Source organism: Carassius gibelio, chromosome A20, assembly GCF_023724105.1.
Source record: "Carassius gibelio isolate Cgi1373 ecotype wild population from Czech Republic chromosome A20, carGib1.2-hapl.c, whole genome shotgun sequence".
Lineage (NCBI taxonomy): Eukaryota > Metazoa > Chordata > Actinopteri > Cypriniformes > Cyprinidae > Carassius > Carassius gibelio.
Window position 1 is genome coordinate 25,263,325 of NC_068390.1, and position 18,799 is coordinate 25,282,123.

Below are 18,799 nucleotides of genomic sequence, written 5' to 3' on the forward strand. Positions count from 1 at the left end.
ATATTAAAGTGTTTTGATTGTCCGCCGGTTCCCGCCTCCTTCTTCCCGATGAGTATGGAGTTTTTATCGTTACACATATTAAGCTCCGCTCTAATGACAGTCTTGTTCACCTTTGACCTGCTCACACACAGAGCTGAAAATGAGAAACAAATGCAAAATTCTTGTTAAAGGGATGCCTAATTAATTTATTGTTTAGGCAGTAATTTATCTTCTTTCTTTCAAATGTTATATTAATGTTATAAATAATATGTAAAATAATATGTAATAATAATAAAATGTTTATGCAAATTTGGCAAGTGAACATTGTGGAAAAAATTATGGAAAGTACATAGATTTTTTGTTTTATTTCTTTGTTTTTCATTTAAAAGTGAAAACAACACTTGTGTATTGAGTTTGAAATTGAAAATATAATGATGAAAGAATGAAAAAAAAAATTGTGATTATGAGCAAAGATGAAGATGTTATTAACAAAAACTCCCAGCAGAAGCACATTATTAAACATTTGTTGTCGAGGGGAGGAGACATTTGCGTATATAAATTTTTTTTTAAAATGCATTGTTTGCCAAAGTTGGTGTCATCCTGCTCACTGGGAACAATGCAAACCCTTTACACTGAGCACCGAATGGGACTGGACTCACTCTTGTGGACATATAACTAATAGATTCAAATTCATTGTTGCTTTGTTCTAAACAATTCAAGATTTGATGTCTCTCCAGAGTACTTCACACATGAATCTTACAGCAATGAACCAAAGTGATGTCTGTCAGGAATATTTGTGTCCAGAGAGATCTGTTTCTTTTTCTGTCTATGTGATTCTGTATGCTGCTGCAGCAGCTGTGTCTCTTCTGACCGTGTGTGGAAACCTGCTGGTCATCATCTCTGTTAGTCACTTCAAGCAACTCCACACACCTGCGAACATCCTCATCCTCTCTTTGGCTGTGTCTGATCTTCTAGTTGGAGTTTTTGTGATGCCGTTTCACTTATCTTGGCTTATTGAGTCATGTTGGATTTCTGGCCCAGTGATGTGTTCAGTTTTCAGTTTTGTGACTTTTCAGGCACCAACCGTGTCTGTTCATACTGTGGCTCTGATAGCAGTTGATCGCTTTTTGGCTTTAAGCTCTCCTTTTCTTTACTCTGAAAAGATCTCACCCACTGTCACCTGCATAGCAACTCTATTTAACTGGCTGTTTTCACTACTTTATAACTTTACTCTTCTTTACGTTAATAACTTCACTGATGTCATGTGTCCAGGAGAATGTATTTATATCGTAGATGAGGTTTCATCCCTCGTTGACCTCATAGTTGTGTTTCTTATGCCTTGTACACTTATTATAATATTATACACTCATGTTTTTGTCATTGCTAAAAAACATGTGACTGCCATAAGAGCTCTTCAGATTCACAACAGAACAGAATCCTCCAAAAACAGAGTCAGTGACAAATCAGAGCTAAAAGCCGCATTAGCACTCGGGATTCTGGTTTTTGTGTTTCTCCTGTGTTTACTGCCGTATTATATTTTTTCTTTAACAAATTTTTTAAAAAATGACTCATTTTCTAATCTTATCAACAGTGTTTTGGTTCTCTTTTACCTTAATTCCTCCATCAATCCACTTCTCTATGCTCTGTTGTACCCTTGGTTTAAGAAAAGTGTTAAGATAATTATTACTTTTAAAATATTGAACACAGACTCCTCTCTGATGAATGTCCTTTCATTAAACTCTTAATGAAAAAGAAACGTCTGCCCTCAGTTTTCTGTTATTTATGTATCGGTATTTTCTAATGTTAATTTTGATCATTATTGTGCAGTAAAAATATGGTTATTATTATATTCTGATGAATAAAACAAGGCATGTTTTTCAAAAACAGCTTCCTCATTACATGCACAAATCAGCATTGTTTATCAAAAGTGAAAATGTTTGTTGGATGACATAAAAAAAAACAGTTTTCAACAGATCAGTAGTATATCCATAAATATGATTAGAAATGTTAACTCAAGACATCTATGAAACTGATCTACTCTTTTTCATTATAGAATATTACAAAATTATTAATTCAATATAAATTAATTATAATAAAAAGCGATTTTCATTTGCTTCTCTGGTCAAACTTTTGGTAAAAACATGGATTATAACTTTAAACATTTAACAGGTTTATCAGAGCAATCTTCTTGTTCTGAATATCTAATGAATGTCTAGTTATTGTGGGGATGAATACGTGTTTTAGGCCTCATGGTAGAACAGTTTAGATGAAGATATATAGGCCATGGTAGGGCCAGACATTAAAGTTTGTCTACTTGACTATTGATAAAATGTAAAAAAAATTGATGTAAATTATGACATTTATATTTAATTGGTTAAGGAAAATATTGCCCTTCAAAAAGTAAAAAAATGTCCAGGAAATAAATTTAAGGCAAACATCACAAATAATCTTATTAAAGTAAGACCTGATAGAGCACTGATGAGTCTATTGCTTCAAAATAAATTGCATTTACGCCAAAAAAAAAAATTTGTTTAACCTGCTGTGCAATTTTTTCTCTCCTGTGTAACATTACACGTTTATATTAAAGGCACAAAATGTACGTTTTTTTATTTATTATTAAAATATCCCAATTGTTTCAAAGAAGGTTTAAATCCAGAGAAATAAGCAATTTTACCTAGTGATATGGACCGTGTCCATATTGTCTTTGTGTCTACCTTGCTCCCAACAAGAGAGTGGTCAGTGTCACAGTCGGTGCTGTGGTAACTGCGGATAGTAACAATACAGTTCAGCAGGGGTATTCTGGTAATGGCAATATCCAGCTGGTGCCAGTGACAGGATCTGGAATGTCGCCAGGACACTCGATGGCAGGGTTTGGCTGAGAAGAACCTGTTTGAGATTAACAGGTCATGGCACGAACAAAGTTCTAACAGTCTCTGTCTATTTTTGTTAAGTTTGCCGATGGCAAAGGGGTCAATACAACGGGGCCAGGAGTTGTAATCGTTAAATCCCCAAGTAGGAACAGGTGTTCTGTGGTAGGGATCTCTTTGATGGTGGTCTCAAGCTCTTCATAAAATCCATCCTTTGACTCTGAGGAGCAGAGTTTAGGAGCACAGATGCTCAGCATGTTAACTGGACCTGAAGAGGTAGAGAGTTGGGGTGTACTCACACTAGCCAGTTTGAACCGTGCCCGAGTGCGTTTGACCACCAGAGCACGGTTCAGTTGGACTCAGGTGCGGTTCGCATGCAGTGTGAGCGCTAACCGTGCCGGAGCACGGAAAAGGACGCGTTGCGTCACGGTTTTGCGATGCTCCAAAACCAACATTGCAGGGAAAAGGTCGCTATGGTCTACGGCAGAGGTGCAAAACACTTAAAAACTCAAAACTGCAAAGTCCTTGCTGCACTTCAGCTGGTACCTTGCAAACATTCTCATACGAGCAGCACGATTACGTGAAAATTTTCGCGCCACTAAGGCGACACATCTGTTTAACAACAGGCTGTGAGAGGGCTGTGGACCACCGTGGACCACATGACACAAAATTATCCACAAAGAAAACAGAGCGATGGACTCCATTGTGTTGAGAGAGCGCCGCTCTTCCTGTTTATCCCGAAACCGTCGCACCATAATGACGTAAGCGTGCTCCGGCACGAATGCTGAAACCCTATTTGTGAGTGCAGGCCAGAGGGGGAGTGGGGAGGGGGGACAATCGTACTCGGGCCCGGTTCATGGCAACCGTGCCTAGTGTGAGTACACCCTTGGAGGAAGAGGATTCTGGGAATACCTCCATAAGGCGGCTCAATTGAGGACAGCATGGAGTTCCTCACTGCAAATCCAACGCTGTGTATTCGAGGCTCCTTAGGCTCCTTTCCCTGCCAGAAGAACGTGTAGTCCTGTTCTCTAAGGCTGCCGCTGGAAGGGAGCCTGGTCTCCTGAAGAGCAGCAATGTCAAAGTTCAGTCGTGTCAGCTCACGGTTGATAATGTCTTCCTGGCATTGTCAACCTGGTGTAGTTTGTTAAAGTGGCCAGGGCATATGGCTATGACATTCCAGCTTACCAGCCGCAGGGCTGGCTGTTTGTTTTTATTTCCTTCTTATTTTGCCTCGTGCTGGTTTTGCAGTCTGCTTTACGATCGTTTCCCTGATCACCAAGCATCCGTTGAAGCAGACAAACTGTGGTGGGTCAGCACCTTACTGAATGGGGGCTGCCCAGCTTAAGGCAGGCGTTAGCTGACCAGTGGGACATGATGATCCCTCCCACCGTCAGAGACAACCTGTCGTGCCCGAGCTTACGCCAATCTGCTCTGGGCATAACTCATAACTGCTGTCTCCCGTGTTGTGTTCACGCTGGAACAGCGTGACTCGAGTGACCTCTCCAGGGCCCAAGCCTGAGAAAAATGTATGGAGATCCTGGGATGCCCAGTTGTCGAGATTCCTCTCTCGGCCTTACTGATGTAGTCCAAAGGAATGCAGAGCAGTACATTTGGCACCAGCGTGGCTGCAGGAGCTGCCAGAGCAATGTGTGAATACAGACATCTGTCCACCTTCAGGGCTCCACTTCTGATTTGTAGATTTCTCCCCCACCCCCAGCCATTGTATCAGTCCAGGATCTCCTCCGCCCTTAAGCTGTTGGCTGCTAAAAGCAGCTCATCCACCTAGTGGTGCAGTGTGAACACCACCCCCTCACATGGTTTAGGCCGCCAGCTGAGGTGGTTTACCGGGGTGTGGCACATGGAGCCAACATGTGAGAGATTTAGGAGATGGATGAGGACCAGTGTTGCCCGTCCACCCTACCAGGTAGGGTGCAGCTGCCAGACAGCAAAGGTACTACCTCTGTCCAAACCCCCGTACACCCCATGTCAGGAAAACCTTATCACCCTGTTTCACATACAAGGCTTAAGCCTGTAGTCCCAGACTAAAATGCATGACTGGGCTGTTTTACCTGAAAGAAACTTGCACTGACTGATCTTAAAATATGTCAGTGCCATTGTTTTGTCTCAAGATGCACATGATTAAATGACGTTTTTATTAACAACATTCGGGAGGAGCGCGTCAGATACTCAGCCTGATCTGCTGCTCCCACAGGAGCCTTTCCCGTATCTCCCCACTGCCGAAGCAGTGTCTGCTCCTGCACGAGACATTCCCATATCTCCCCACTGCCTCTGTTTCCACAGTCCATACTACAACGTGAAAACAGCGTTCCAAACTTATCCACTCTGAAGACCGTCTAAAGAGGCCGGAGACCAAATGAGAGGAAAGATGCTTTTCCAACAGGAACATAATAAAAGGGACAAGGCTTGAGGAATTGTCAAATCAGGCAACCAATTGCTAAGCCGGTAACACAGTAGGCTACCCATTCATTTTTAGCTTGCCCCATCAAATGTTACTAACCCTTTTTACTCTTCCCGCAGCCAACATCTACAGCAGCCGAAGCAAGCTCCGCAGGTGGCCCAAACAGCTATCTCTCCTCCTCTTTGCATGCTCCCCTTTACTTCTCCGTTTTCCACATCTCCCCACTGCTGCTGCAGTGTCTGCTCCCGCAGGAGCCTTTTCCGTATCTCCTCACTGCCGCAGCAGTGTCTGCTCCCGCAGGAGCCTTTCCTGTACCTCCTCACTGTCGCAGCAGTGTCTGCTCCCGCAGGACTCTTTCCTGTACCTCCTCACTGCCGCAGCAGTGTCTGCTCCCGCAGGAGCCTTTCCCGTATCTCCCCACTGCCACAGCAGTGTCACAAAAAAAAAAAAAAAAAAAAAAAAAATATATATATATATATATATATATATATATATATATATATATATATATATATAGATATATATATATATATAGATATATATATATATATAGATATATATTCTTTCAGTCAGCGACACTTACCTATCGAACAAGTACATCACAGCTAAAACAAATTTTCCCTCCGATGGCAAGACGTACCCGCAAATACCGCAAATTAAGCTCTTGCCGAACACCAATGGGTGCTTCGCAAATAAAACAATCTAAATTTTCCCTCTGATGGCCAGAGAGACAACCCATCCGGTGTCGCAAATTAAAAAATAAAAATACAAATAAAATAATAATAATAATAAAAAATAAATAAATAAACACCGGATGCCGGCCATAGCCTCCCGGCCAGATAACCTTACCTTTTCTATCCTATGGCCGGCGAAGCTTCTCTCTTCGATGCCAGGAGCTCAAGCTCCCATCGGATGCTGACGAGAGCCTCCCTGCCAGACAACCTCACCTTTTCCATTCTGCGGCCAGCAAGGCTTACCCGTTTGTTGCCAGGAGCTCACACTCCCTTTGGATGTAGGTGAAATCCCCGGGGCTACCCTTTTTGCCATTCTGTCTTACGTACTGAGAGGTTTACCCATCCAATGCATGGAGTCGGGGCTTCCATTGGATGTAGGTGAGAGCCTCCTGGCTAGACAACCTTACCTTTTCCGTCTTTTGGCCAGCGAGGCTTAACCGTTCGATTCCGGGAGCGAAGTTCCTTTAGGACGAAGGTAAGAGCCTCCCGGCTAGACAACCTGTTCCGTCCTTCAGCCAGAGAGGTTTACCCGTTAGATTCCTGGAGCTAAGCTCCTATCGGAGGTCGGTCAGAGCCTCCCGGCTAAACAAAGTGTCCTTTTCCATCCTTGGCCAGCGAGGCTTACCCGTTCTATGCGAGTGCTCCCATTGGACGCTGACGAGAGCCTCCTGGCCAGACAACCACTACCATTCCACGTGGTCTAGGTCGCAAAACCCAATATGCAAGCTGTCCGATGCCGCAAGTACCAAACACACACAAATAAACTCTTTCCTTCCTACGGTCATCAAGGCTTAACCATCTCATGCTGTGAGTAGAAAACTCCCATAAGACATCGGCGAGAGCCTCACGACCACACAAACTTACCTTTTTCATCCTACAGCCTGTGAGGCTTACCCAGTTGTTTCTGGGAACAGGAAGTCCCTGTTGGATGCTGGCGAGAGTCTCCTGGTCACTTAATGTTACTTTTTCTGTCCCACATCCGGAGAGGCTTACCCATTCGATTTGTGTGCTCCCTCTGGATGCCGGCAAGAGCCTCCCGGTTAGACAACCTTACCTTTTCCTTTTCTATGGTCAGCAAGGCTTACCCGTTCGATGCGTGTGCTCCCTTTGGCCGCCGGCGAGAGCCTCCTGGACAGACAACCTTTACCTTTCCACTCTACGGTCGGCGAGACTTAACCCGTTCGATGCGTGTGCTCCCTTCGGACGTTGGTAAGAGTCTCTCGGCCACGCAACTTACCTTTCCATTTGACGGTAGGTGAGGCGTAACCGTCCGACACTACGAGACTCGACCTCTCGTCAAATCCTGCAAAAAAAACAAAACAAAAAAACCTCTCAGTTACCCTCACATCTCCCAAGATTTGGGAGGAGCGCATCAGATACTTAGCCTGATAGACACATGTGGACCATAATCAAGTAAACAATCCCATAGTATAAATATCGCTGACTTACCTCTATCCATTGATGGTTTATCAGCATCCCTCCTCCACCCCATCTCCTCACTTTGAGTTCACTTTATGAATAGACGGGGAAGGGGGGGTACTCTAGGCTCGGGCCATTCCCGAGCTCAGAGCCCTTCCCCGGACAGCACGCCTAATACGCATACCATACCATCAGCTAATTATATGTAAGCGTGAACTAGTGAATGTTTTTTTTCTAAGGAAATTATATTTTAAAAAATACGTAAATGTCCTAATTGATCTATGGCCTAATCCTGGCTTTACAAAAACCCTGTCTGTGAAACTAGGCCTAAATGTGTTTAAAAGTGAAAGTGACGTGACATTCAGCCAAGTATGGTGACCCATACTCAGATCTGTGCTCTGCATTTAACCCATCCAAAGTGCACACACACAGCAGGGAACACACACACACTGTGAAAATACACACCCGGAGTAGTGGGCAGCCATTTATGCTGCAGCGCCCAGGGAGCAGTTGGGGGTTCGGTGCCTTGCTCAAGGGCACCTCAGTTGTGGTATTGCCGGCCCAAGACTCAAAATAACAACCTTAGGGTTAGGAGTCATACTCTCTAACCACTAGGCCATGACTTCCCCCTTAAATATTATACTGTATCTATGATGTTATGTGTTCATTTCAGTAATTAAGTTATATAATCATGTTTTGAAGCTTTGTGTTTCTGCCGGTGAGCAAACACAGAAATCTGTTTTATATCCTCGTTATTGTTGGTGAATCCAGATTATAAGAAATGAGGGAGTGCTGTCCATCAAAGGGTTTTCTGTACAACCTTTCTGTTACTCGAGCATGTGCATCAAGTTCTTCGAGTAAAGCAAAGTATACCATTCTCACATCACAAATAATTTTATTTATAAGGGCCCACAGTACACATGATCGTATTTCAAATCTCTAATTTGCTGGCTGTGCATACTCCGATTCAGGCTGCATTTATTTCATGTCATTTTTAAATCATTAAGAAAAAATTAAACTGTAAAGGCCATTGCATTGTATTTTTATGGTTCTTTCATAATGTTTGTTGTATTGTATTTTTGTACCCTGGCTGGAGTGTTTGACACCTAAAGTAGACTAATTTAATGTTTAGAAACTTCTTCTGTTTTCAGTGTGTGTATGCTACATGCAACTTAGAGTCAGAGACACACAGTCGAGGTTTACAGTGTTTTTGTTATTTTGTTCACCTGAACAGAATCGTTTGATCTCCCGGCTGTATGTTTTTCTCCCTTGATGCTGGTATTGGAAAGAGTCAACATGTCAAGTTTATAAAAGGCAGCGTGGGTGGTAGCTTGTCTTTATCTGGTGTTGTGGAACCTCCAGGAATCAGTGTAGGTTGTGTTTCAGATGATGAGCGATTCAGAGCTGTTGGAGATACATATAGCATCTTCAGAAGTGGTTATGCATTTTTTATATGAAGGAAGTCACAGGGAGAAATACGCTTTACAATGAATCTTACAGCAATGAACCAAAGCGATGTCTGTCAGGAATATTTGTGTCCAGAGAGATCTGTTTCTTTTTCTGTCTATGTGATTCTGTATGCGGCTGCAGCAGCTGTGTCTCTTCTGACCGTGTGTGGAAACCTGCTGGTCATCATCTCTGTTAGTCACTTCAAGCAGCTCCACACACCTGCGAACATCCTCATCCTCTCTTTGGCTGTGTCTGATCTTCTGGTGGGAGTTTTTGTGATGCCCTTTCACTTATCTTGGCTTATTGAGTCATGTTGGATTTCTGGTCCAGTGATGTGTTCAGTTTTCAGTTCTGTGACTTTTCAGGCAACAAGCGTGTCTGTTCATACTGTGGCTCTGATAGCAGTTGATCGCTTTTTGGCTTTAAGCTCTCCTTTTCTTTACTCTGAGAAGATCTCAACTGCTGTGATCTGCATAGCAACTATATTTAACTGGCTGTTTTCACTCCTTTATAACTTTACTCTTCTTTATGTTAATGGAAAATTCACTGATGTCACGTGTCCAGGAGAATGTCTTTATATCGTAGATGAGGTTTCATCCCTCATTGACCTCATAGTTGTGTTTCTTATGCCTTGTACACTCATTATAATATTATATTCTCATGTTTTTGTCATTGCTAAGAGACATGCGACTGCTATAAGATCTCTTCAGATTCACAACAGAACAGAATCCTCCAAAAATAGAGTCAGTGACAAATCAGAGCGAAAAGCCGCATTAGCACTCGGGATTCTGGTTTTTGTGTTTCTCCTGTGTTTACTGCCATATTATATATTTTCTTTAACAAATTTCTTAAAAGATGACTCATTTTCTTATCTTATCAACAGTGTTTTGGTTCTCTTTTACCTTAATTCCTCCATCAATCCACTTCTCTATGCTCTGTTGTACCCTTGGTTTAAGAAAAGTGTTAAGATAATTATCACTTTTAAAGTATTGAACACAGACTCCTCTCTGATGAATGTTCTGTCATTAAGCTCTTAATGAAAAACAAACAACTGTCCTCAGTTTTCTAGTGTTTGTTTTAGTATTTTCTAATGTTCTTTTACATCATTATTGTACAGTAAAAAATATGATTATTCAGTTATTTTGATGACTAAAACCAGGCATTTTATAAAAATAAAAAAGCTCCCTAATTACATGCATTCAAAAGTGAAATATTTGCTGGGTGACATCAAACTTTAGTAATATGTCCATAAATGTGATTAGAAATGTTAACTCTAGACATCTATGAATATTTGATATATATATTACAAAATTATTCATTATAAATTAAATATAAATGTATTTTAATAAAACACAAGTTTCATGTGCTTCTTTAGTAGATCTTTGTTCAAAGCATGTAGTATAACTTTCAAAATTGAACAGGTTTATCAGAGCAGTCTAAATATTATTCTGAATATCTAATGAATGTCTATTTATTGTGGGGATGAATATGTGTTTTAGGCCATCATCCTCATGGTAGAAAAGTTTAGATGATGATACATAGGCCATAGCAGGGCTCGACATTAAAACTTGTCCACTAGACTATTGATAAAATTTAGGAATTTGAAATAAATGATTACACTTATATTTTATTAAGTTAAGGAAAATATTGCCCTTCATAAAGTAAAAAAAATGACCTCAAAATTATTTTAAGGCAAACATACTCAAATATCCTGATTAAAGTAAGACCTGATAGAGCACTGATGATACTATTGCTTCAGAATAAATTACATTATTTGTGTTTGACCTGCTGTGCAATCTTTTCTCTACTGTGTTAACCTTGAAAGTTTATATTGATGTTTCTTAATTTTTGTTCTTTTTATCTTGTTCTAGCTCTGAAATTATTATTATTGCTTCTTTCCTTAGAAAACAGTGTATTTAATAAACTCACAAACCTGGAGAGGGGTCAGAGTAAATGAACAAATCTTTCACCATGCCCATTGTTCTAGACTGCAGTTATCCCTAATTGAGCAAACGTCTTTTTTGCTAGTAATTCATCTAAATGTCTAAAATACATATTGAAAATACTGAATTCGTGTGATATAGACTTGGAATCGTTTTGACGTAGGATAGGTTCCTTCAGATCATCCCACCTCCCACGCAAGCTCCCATTTGATACCAGCCTGATTCTATCCCTGGTTTCAGAAAAAAATTATGAATTAAATTAAATTCACATTTATAGTGTTAAATAAATACCCAGTTAATTTAACAAGCTGACCTTTTCTGAGAACAGGTTACTTGTAGATTACAAAAATTTACCGAGATTGAGAAATGTGCACACCTAGCCCCAGTCTTTATTCTTGTAATACTATGATAAAATGTCAAAACCTGTGATCAGGAAAACCTCATCCCCTGTTTCACAGACAAGCCTTAAACCTTAAGACTAAAATGCATGACTGAAAACTTGAAAACCTGAAAGAAACTTGCACCGATTGATCTTAAAGGGATCCCAGATGTAAAATAAGTCTCTGACATCCCCAAAGTGTGCACGTGAAGGTTTAACTCAAAATACTTTACAGATCTTTTTTATAGCTTATTAAAATGGCCACTTTTAGGGTATGAGCCAACCGCATAATTTTCATGTCTTCCCCTTTAAATGCAAATGAGCTGGTGCTCCAGGGAAGAGGGCGGGACTTCAAGAGCTTGCGAATAAACCCTCCACTATTAGTACAAGCCTTATCTTTACAGAAACCTCACTCGATTTAAAATTCAGTCATCATAAAAAATGCACTTTATGTATTACACAAACGGGAGCACTGCAAGATAAAAAAATAACACCTGGTGCCATCGCATTCTATTACAAACTTTATAAACCCCACTTGTTACAATGAGCTCGACTTATTTCAGCGGTCGACTTCATTGCTTTCATATGGAGGTTTAACTCCCACTTAACTCCCACTTTCCTATTCCCGAACATTCTGGTAGCACGGGAAGGCATGCCAACTGCAGCATCAGTTGCAGCACAATGGTAGCTTTAGCAACATTAGCCTTACAGAGTGCCAAGAAGGTCTTTCAGAAAGGCAATTTGGAAAACTAACGCGTGATACTTACTACTTCTGGAGGTTTAGCTGGATCACGAACAGTTAGCACTACTCCATCATTCAGGAGAAACTTTTGTGCAAAAACTGCTTAATACTGACCCTCATTTACAAAGCAGTCCAGTGTTAATGATTCATTCAGACAAAAAATGAACTTCGGTAGAGTTGAGGGAACATCTTCAAAAACAAAATGAATTCACCTCGTCTTCAGCAGCTCTGATTTCGGGAGTAATTCACGAGTTCACATCTACGTATATTAATACCGTAAGTTTATGCGTATTTGGCGTGCTGTCCGGGTGGAGGGCTCCGAGCTCGGGATGTGGCCCGAACCCAGAGTACTCCCCCCGGTTGTGGTAAGAGTAGATGGATCTATAAGTGAGGAGAAATGGGGTGGAGGAGGGATGCTGAAAACCGTCAATGAACAGATATAGGTTCTGCTGTTATTTATACCCTGTCATGAGTTGATTACTGATTGGTCTCCACTTGTGTTAATCAGGTTAATGAACTGCGACTGTTCCTCCCGAACTTTGTTATAAAACAGCATATGGAGAGAGCTATGTGGATTCATACATCCAGCTACAGAATAGCTAAAGCGCTTGAGAGACACTCTTATCAATGCAGCAATGGCGGACTGTGTACAGCTCGCTGTGAACTGGCTCAGGGCGGATCTATGTATGAACATCGGTTCTATGTGTCTCTCAGTTTAAGTGGGTGGGGCCTGTGGCTAATGTGACATCATATTAGCAGCAATGCTGAAAAAAGGTAGTTGGGAGACACTGCTTCTTACTTATGGGGATAAGCCACTTATGGGTGGATTCTTATCATTAAAGGGTGGTTGTGTTCACACACTGTTAACACACGTTTATATCCAAGTAACATGTGAAAGTGAATTTTGCGTAATATGTCCCCTTTCAAAATATCTCAGTGCCATTGTTTAATCTCAAGATTCACATGAGTAATGTTTTCTAAGGCAAAGTTAATAAAAAGATAATTAAATGTCCTAATTGAACTATAGCATAATCCTGGCTTAACTTAAACCCTTTCTGTGAAACCAGGCCCAAATGTGTTTAAATATTGTACTGTATCTATGATGTTATGTGTTCATTTCAGTATTTAAGTTATATAAACATGTTTAAAAGCTCTGACAGAGCCTTTAATGTTTCTTAAAATCACTTGTTAGAATCATTTAAACTGACAACTTGGGTCATATCGACTGATTAATTAATAGAGCCGACTCATAAGAGTCGTATACTTGTGAATCAATTAAAGGCATAGGGAATCTAAGTGTAAAAAAAAAAAGGTCTGTGTTTACACAGAAAAAGTTGTCCTATAAAACTTCTGCCGGTGAGTAGACACACTAATCTGTTCTTATATCCTTGTTAGTGTTGGAGAATCCTGATTAGAATAAATGAGGGAGTGCTGTCCGGGTTTCTGTACAAACTCTCAAAGCATGCGCTGAAAGTTATTTGAGTAAAGCTAAGTTCTCACAACCTCACAACATTTTTTATAAGGGCCCACAGTACACAATAGTATTTTCTGGCTGTGCGTACGCCAAATCAGGCTGCATTTTGTCATGTCATTTTTAATTCATTAAGAAAGAAGATAAAAAAGTGACATAACATACAGCCAAGTATGGTGACCCATACTCAGAATTCGTGCTCTGCATTTAACCCATCCAAAGTGCACACACATAGCAGTGAACACACACACACACACACCATGAACACATACCCGGTGCATTAAAGGGGTGTGTTAAGAAACAATGAATACAGTAAAGGCCATTAGATTGTATTTTTATGGTTCCTTTCATAAGGTTTGTTGTATTGTATTTTTGTACCCTGGGTGGAGTGTGGAATTATTTAAAGTTTAGAAACTTTTTTGTTAAGTGTGTATGCAGGAAATATGTAGCTTATAGTCAGAGACACACGGTCAGTTTATAGAGGCTATGTGTTTTTGTTATTTTGTTCACCTGAACAGAATCGTTTGATCTCCCGGCTGTATGTTCTTCTCCCTTGATGCTGGTATTGAAAAGAGTCAACATGTCAAGTTTATAAAAGGCAGCGTGGGTGGTAGCTTGTCTTTATCTGGTGTTGTGGAACCTCCAGGAATCAGTGTAGGTTGTGTTTCAGATGATGAGCCATTCAGAGCTGTTGGAGATACATATAGCATCTTCAGAAATCTTTACATGTGGTTACATATTTTGTATATAAAGGAAGTCACAGGGAGCAATACGCTTTACAATGAATCTTACAGCAATGAACCAAAGCGATGTCTGTCAGGAATATTTGTGTCCAGAGAGATCTGTTTCTTTTTCTGTCTATGTGATTCTGTATGCGGCTGCAGCAGCTGTGTCTCTTCTGACCGTGTGTGGAAACCTGCTGGTCATCATCTCTGTTAGTCACTTCAAGCAGCTCCACACACCTGCAAACATCCTCATCCTCATGGGAGTTTTTGTGATGCCCTTTCAATTATCTTGGCTTATTGAATCATGTTGGATTTCTGGCCCCTTGATGTGTTCAATTTTCAGTTTTTTGACTTTTCAGGCACCAACTGTGTCTGTTCATACTACTCTGATAGCAGTTGATCGGTTTTTGGCTTTAAGTTCTACTTTTCTTTACTCTGAGAAGATCTCACCCATTGTCATCTGCATAGCAACTTTATTTAACTGGCTGTTTTCACTCCTTTATAACTTTACTCTTCTTTTTGTTAATGGAAACTTCACAGATGTCATGTGTCCAGGAATATGTATTGCTGTTATAGATGGGGTTTCATCTCTCATTGATCTCCTGTGTGTGTTTCTTATGCCTTGTACACTCATTATAATATTAAACACTCATGTTTTTGTCATTGCTAAGAGACATGCGACTGCTATAAGATCTCTTCAGATTCACAACAGAACAGAATCCTCCAAAAACAAATCAGAGCGAAAAGCTGCCATACTGCTGGGGATTCTGGTCATTGTGTTTCTCCTGTGTTTACTGCCGTATTATATTTGTACTTTAGTGAGTTCACATGACATTGCTGACAGGTTTTATGTCAGAAATGTTGCTGTAATATTTTTCTTCTTGAACTCCACGATTAATCCCATCATTTATGCTTTATTCTATCCCTGGTTTCAGAAAAGTTTGAAGTTAATTTTCACATTTAAAGTGTTGAATAAAGACTCATCCCTGATGAATTTGCTCTAAGTCACTGAATGCAAAACTGAATGTGTCCCCCTTTTCTTCTGTTGTTTACTCTTCACACTGGAAAAAATTGTGTCTATTAAAGTGCTAGTAAATTTCTAAAATAATTACAAAGAAATGGTAGGTAACACTGGATTAAGCCTGAAATTTTTAAGTAGAAAAACTGAAATAATATTTTCTTGTAGAAGCTACTCCAATAATATTTATTTTATTTAAAACTTTGGAAATGTATTATTACAGGTAGGTTAATGGTTTTTATATTATTTTTGTTATATTACAGTTTTTTCTGATTCCAGTCCAAGGCACCGGGGAAAATATCTCCTTGAATGCCGTATCCAGGCCTGACATGATGCCTGGTCAATATCTCCACATGCCTCCTCCATTGCCTGTAAAAGGGCTACCTGTTGATGAGGATGACGGTCATACACTTTCCAGCGCCAGGAAGAGAAGAACTCCTCGATGCGATTTAAGAATTGAGAGTATGGAGGGAGGTTGAGTGCCATGAAGGATGGGTGGTCTGTAAACCAGTTGCGGACCAAAGCAGCCCTATGGAAACTAACATTGTCCAATATGATGACATATTGGGTATGCTCTGGTCTCTGAACAGTGAGCATGTCATGTATGGTGTCCAGGAATGCAATAATGTGTGCGATGTGGTATGGGCCTATGGTTGCATGATGGTGAACAACACCATTTTGGCTTATAACTGCACACATGGTTGTCCACCACGTTGTCCTGGGACATTGATGATTAAGTGAAGTGAAGTGACATTCAGCCAAGTATGGTGACCCATACTCAGAATTTGTGCTCTGCATTTAACCCATCCGGAATGCACACACACAGAGCAGTGAACACACACACACACACACTGTGAGCACACACCCGGAGCAGTGGGCAGCCATTTATGCTGCGGCGCCCGGGGAGCAGTTGGGGGTTCGATGCCTTGCTCAAGGGCACCTAAGTCGTGGTATTGAAGGTGGAGAGAGAACTGTACATGCACTCCCCCCACCCACAATTCCGTCCGGCCCGAGACTAGAACCCACAACCCTTCGTTTGGGAGTCCAACCCTCTAACCATTAGGCCACGACTTCCCCGTGGCACAGTGTCCAGTAATGTCTCCTGGTTTTACTGAGATTAAAAACTGGCCTCATCTACAAAAAGTAGTTCATGTCCCATGGCATCTGCTTCTAGTTCCATCATTCTCTGGACAAGACAAAACAAATGCAACACATCAGGCCCATGCACAGCACTACAGTATGCACTTTCAAATTCAGAACCAATGACACTATAGCTTACCTGCACATAGTCATATCGCAATTGCTTTACATGTTCTGTGTTTCTCTCGAAAGGAACTCTGTAAATTTGCTTTATTCTTATTCTCTGGTGTGCAAGTACATGACTTAGTGCAGAAATGCTTACACTGTGTATATTTTGAAAGATGGTGTCATTATCTATGCGCTGCTGTATTTCGCGCAGTCTTATTGCATTATTGGCAAGCACCATGTTCACTATATGGGTCTCTTGCTCTGGAGTGAACATTCTTCCTCTGCCCCCAACATCTGGACATCTAGCAATTCTGTAAAGTAACAATTTCAGTATTTATGCATGTATGGGACTGTTGTGTTTCTCATTAGAGTATGGCAGTGCTACAAAGTACTTACCGATTCTCATTTCGAAATGTCCTAATGATGCTTGCCACAGTGTAGCGGCTCAAATTAGGCTGAACCCGTTGGCCAGCTTCCCTCAGGGTCATCACATGGTTGATGACATGGTCCACTATTGTAGCTCTGATGTCATCAGTTATTCTATTTCTTACTCTTCTTACCCTCCCTCTTTCCCCTCCTCGTCCTCTTCTTGCTCCTCCTTGTCCTCTTCCTCTAACTTCCTCTAACCCTCTCGCTTGTTCAACTCCACGTCCTCTTCCTCCAACTTCTTCACCTCCGCGTCCTCTCCCTCGGCCTCCTCTGATTCTCACTCTTCTCACTCTTACTGCTCCTTCCATTGTAATCCACACAGACAGCTTACCTGTGGCTTATTTATAGTGCTTAGGCTGATTGCAAAGTGAACTAATTATCTAAAACAGTTTTCACATGTGAAAGTGTGCCAGACAGTTGGCAAAATAGTGTTAATGATAGCCATACATGTGTATAATTTTGCTAGGAGTGTGTTGGAAATTTGGTAATTGAGTGAAAGCAGTGAGTTGTGTTTAAAGTTCTGAAAAAAAGAGTGTTGTGCAGTGAATTGTGCCTACAGTTTTGCAAAGTGTGTGTTACAAAATGAGTGCAAAGCAGTGTTTGTGCTTTTAGTTTTGCAAACTCAGTGAGTGGTTTTGCTATACGTATTAATAGTTTTAGAAATTGTGCTACAAGAATCACGATTAGCGCTTAAGCATTCAGAAAAAACTGTAAATATGAGTCTTGACTATAAACCAGCTATTGAATATTTCATCAATTATTGCAGAGATGCAGTTAATTTAACACGTTTACCTTTCTTGACAACACAGTAGCAAGAGTACTGAAACTGAGATTGAGATATGTAATGTAATTTGTTTCTTTAATACTATTATAAACTGTTAATGGTTAAGGAAAACCTGATGTGAATATATGTGTGTGTGTGTGTGTGCGTGTGCGTGTGTGTGTGTGTGTGTGTGTGTGTGTGTGCGTGCGTGCGTGTGTGTGTGTGTGTGTGTGTGTGTGTGTGTTTGTGCGTGTGTGTATGTGAATGTGTATGTGTATGTGTATGTGTGTATGTATGTGTGTATGCGTGTGTGTTCAATGTGTTCAAATATTGTAGTCTAACTACATGTTATGTTTGCACCCAGTCATGGATCATATCATATAATAATATATGAATAGTATAACAACTGTCTCATAAATGTTGTTTCTTTTGCTTAAATAGCTTTTAAAAAGCCTAGATCATCCAATGTACATGCACAGTCCTGAGTGCACGTCTCAGTATGCGGACTGTTTCTATAGCAACCGCACACTTCTAATGGCAGCTGCAGTGACGTGCTGACTTTACCGATTAGCGATTGGCTCCTTTACTCAGAGGGCGGGGCTTCATTCGATAGGGTGGCCATATTGAGTGTTGCCGTTTTCCCCATTCAAAACTATTCAAAATGAAAGTTACACATTTTGGGTATTCTTTAGTCTTTGGTTCCCTTTCAAGCCGGTAACTCAACATTACGTCAGCTAAGACGTATATGTCAACTCCTCCCTTCTCCACTTTCGCTGAAATCTTATGCACTAATGCCAGCTGGGGACAGCTGGCCAATTGACGCGAAGCATGCAAATACTGACAGGGGAGTATAAAATGCATGGGTGTGAAAATTACATCAGAACCTATTTCTTCACGCTAGAAGTATTTTCTAAGTCATTGTGGAAGTTGCATTAGAGGACTACTCACCCCTGTTTTTCCTCTCCGCATCCGATGGCTGCTACATGCCAGTTTTGCACAGGACCCAGGACCAGTTCAAACGCAGACCTCCCCACTTCAATATCTTGGTTTTATGCTGCGGGGCCCGGGGAGCAGTTGGGGGTTCGATGCCTTGCTCAAAGGCACCTAAGTCATGGTATTGCCTGCCCAAGATTCTAACCCACAACCCTAGGGTTAGGAGGCAAACTCTCTAACCACTAGGCTACGACAAGAGGTTCTCAGTCTGCTTGAGAAAG

General features: G+C 40.9%; 3 protein-coding genes across 3 annotated transcripts; all 3 read left to right on the top strand.

Moving 5' to 3' along the window:
* The first annotated feature begins 711 nt into the window (after positions 1-711).
* Positions 712-1,724, top strand: LOC127938520 (trace amine-associated receptor 7e-like). Its single transcript, XM_052535183.1, has one exon. The coding sequence runs from the start codon at positions 729-731 to the stop codon at positions 1,722-1,724; it is 996 nt and encodes a 331-aa protein (XP_052391143.1). The 5' UTR covers positions 712-728.
* A 7,181-nt stretch (positions 1,725-8,905) lies between these two features.
* LOC127938950 (trace amine-associated receptor 7e-like) lies at positions 8,906-9,904 on the top strand. The gene has a single exon (XM_052535882.1). The coding sequence runs from the start codon at positions 8,906-8,908 to the stop codon at positions 9,902-9,904; it is 999 nt and encodes a 332-aa protein (XP_052391842.1).
* A 4,279-nt stretch (positions 9,905-14,183) lies between these two features.
* LOC127938971 (trace amine-associated receptor 1-like) lies at positions 14,184-15,131 on the top strand. The gene has a single exon (XM_052535919.1). The coding sequence runs from the start codon at positions 14,184-14,186 to the stop codon at positions 15,129-15,131; it is 948 nt and encodes a 315-aa protein (XP_052391879.1).
* The last annotated feature ends 3,668 nt before the right edge of the window (positions 15,132-18,799 follow it).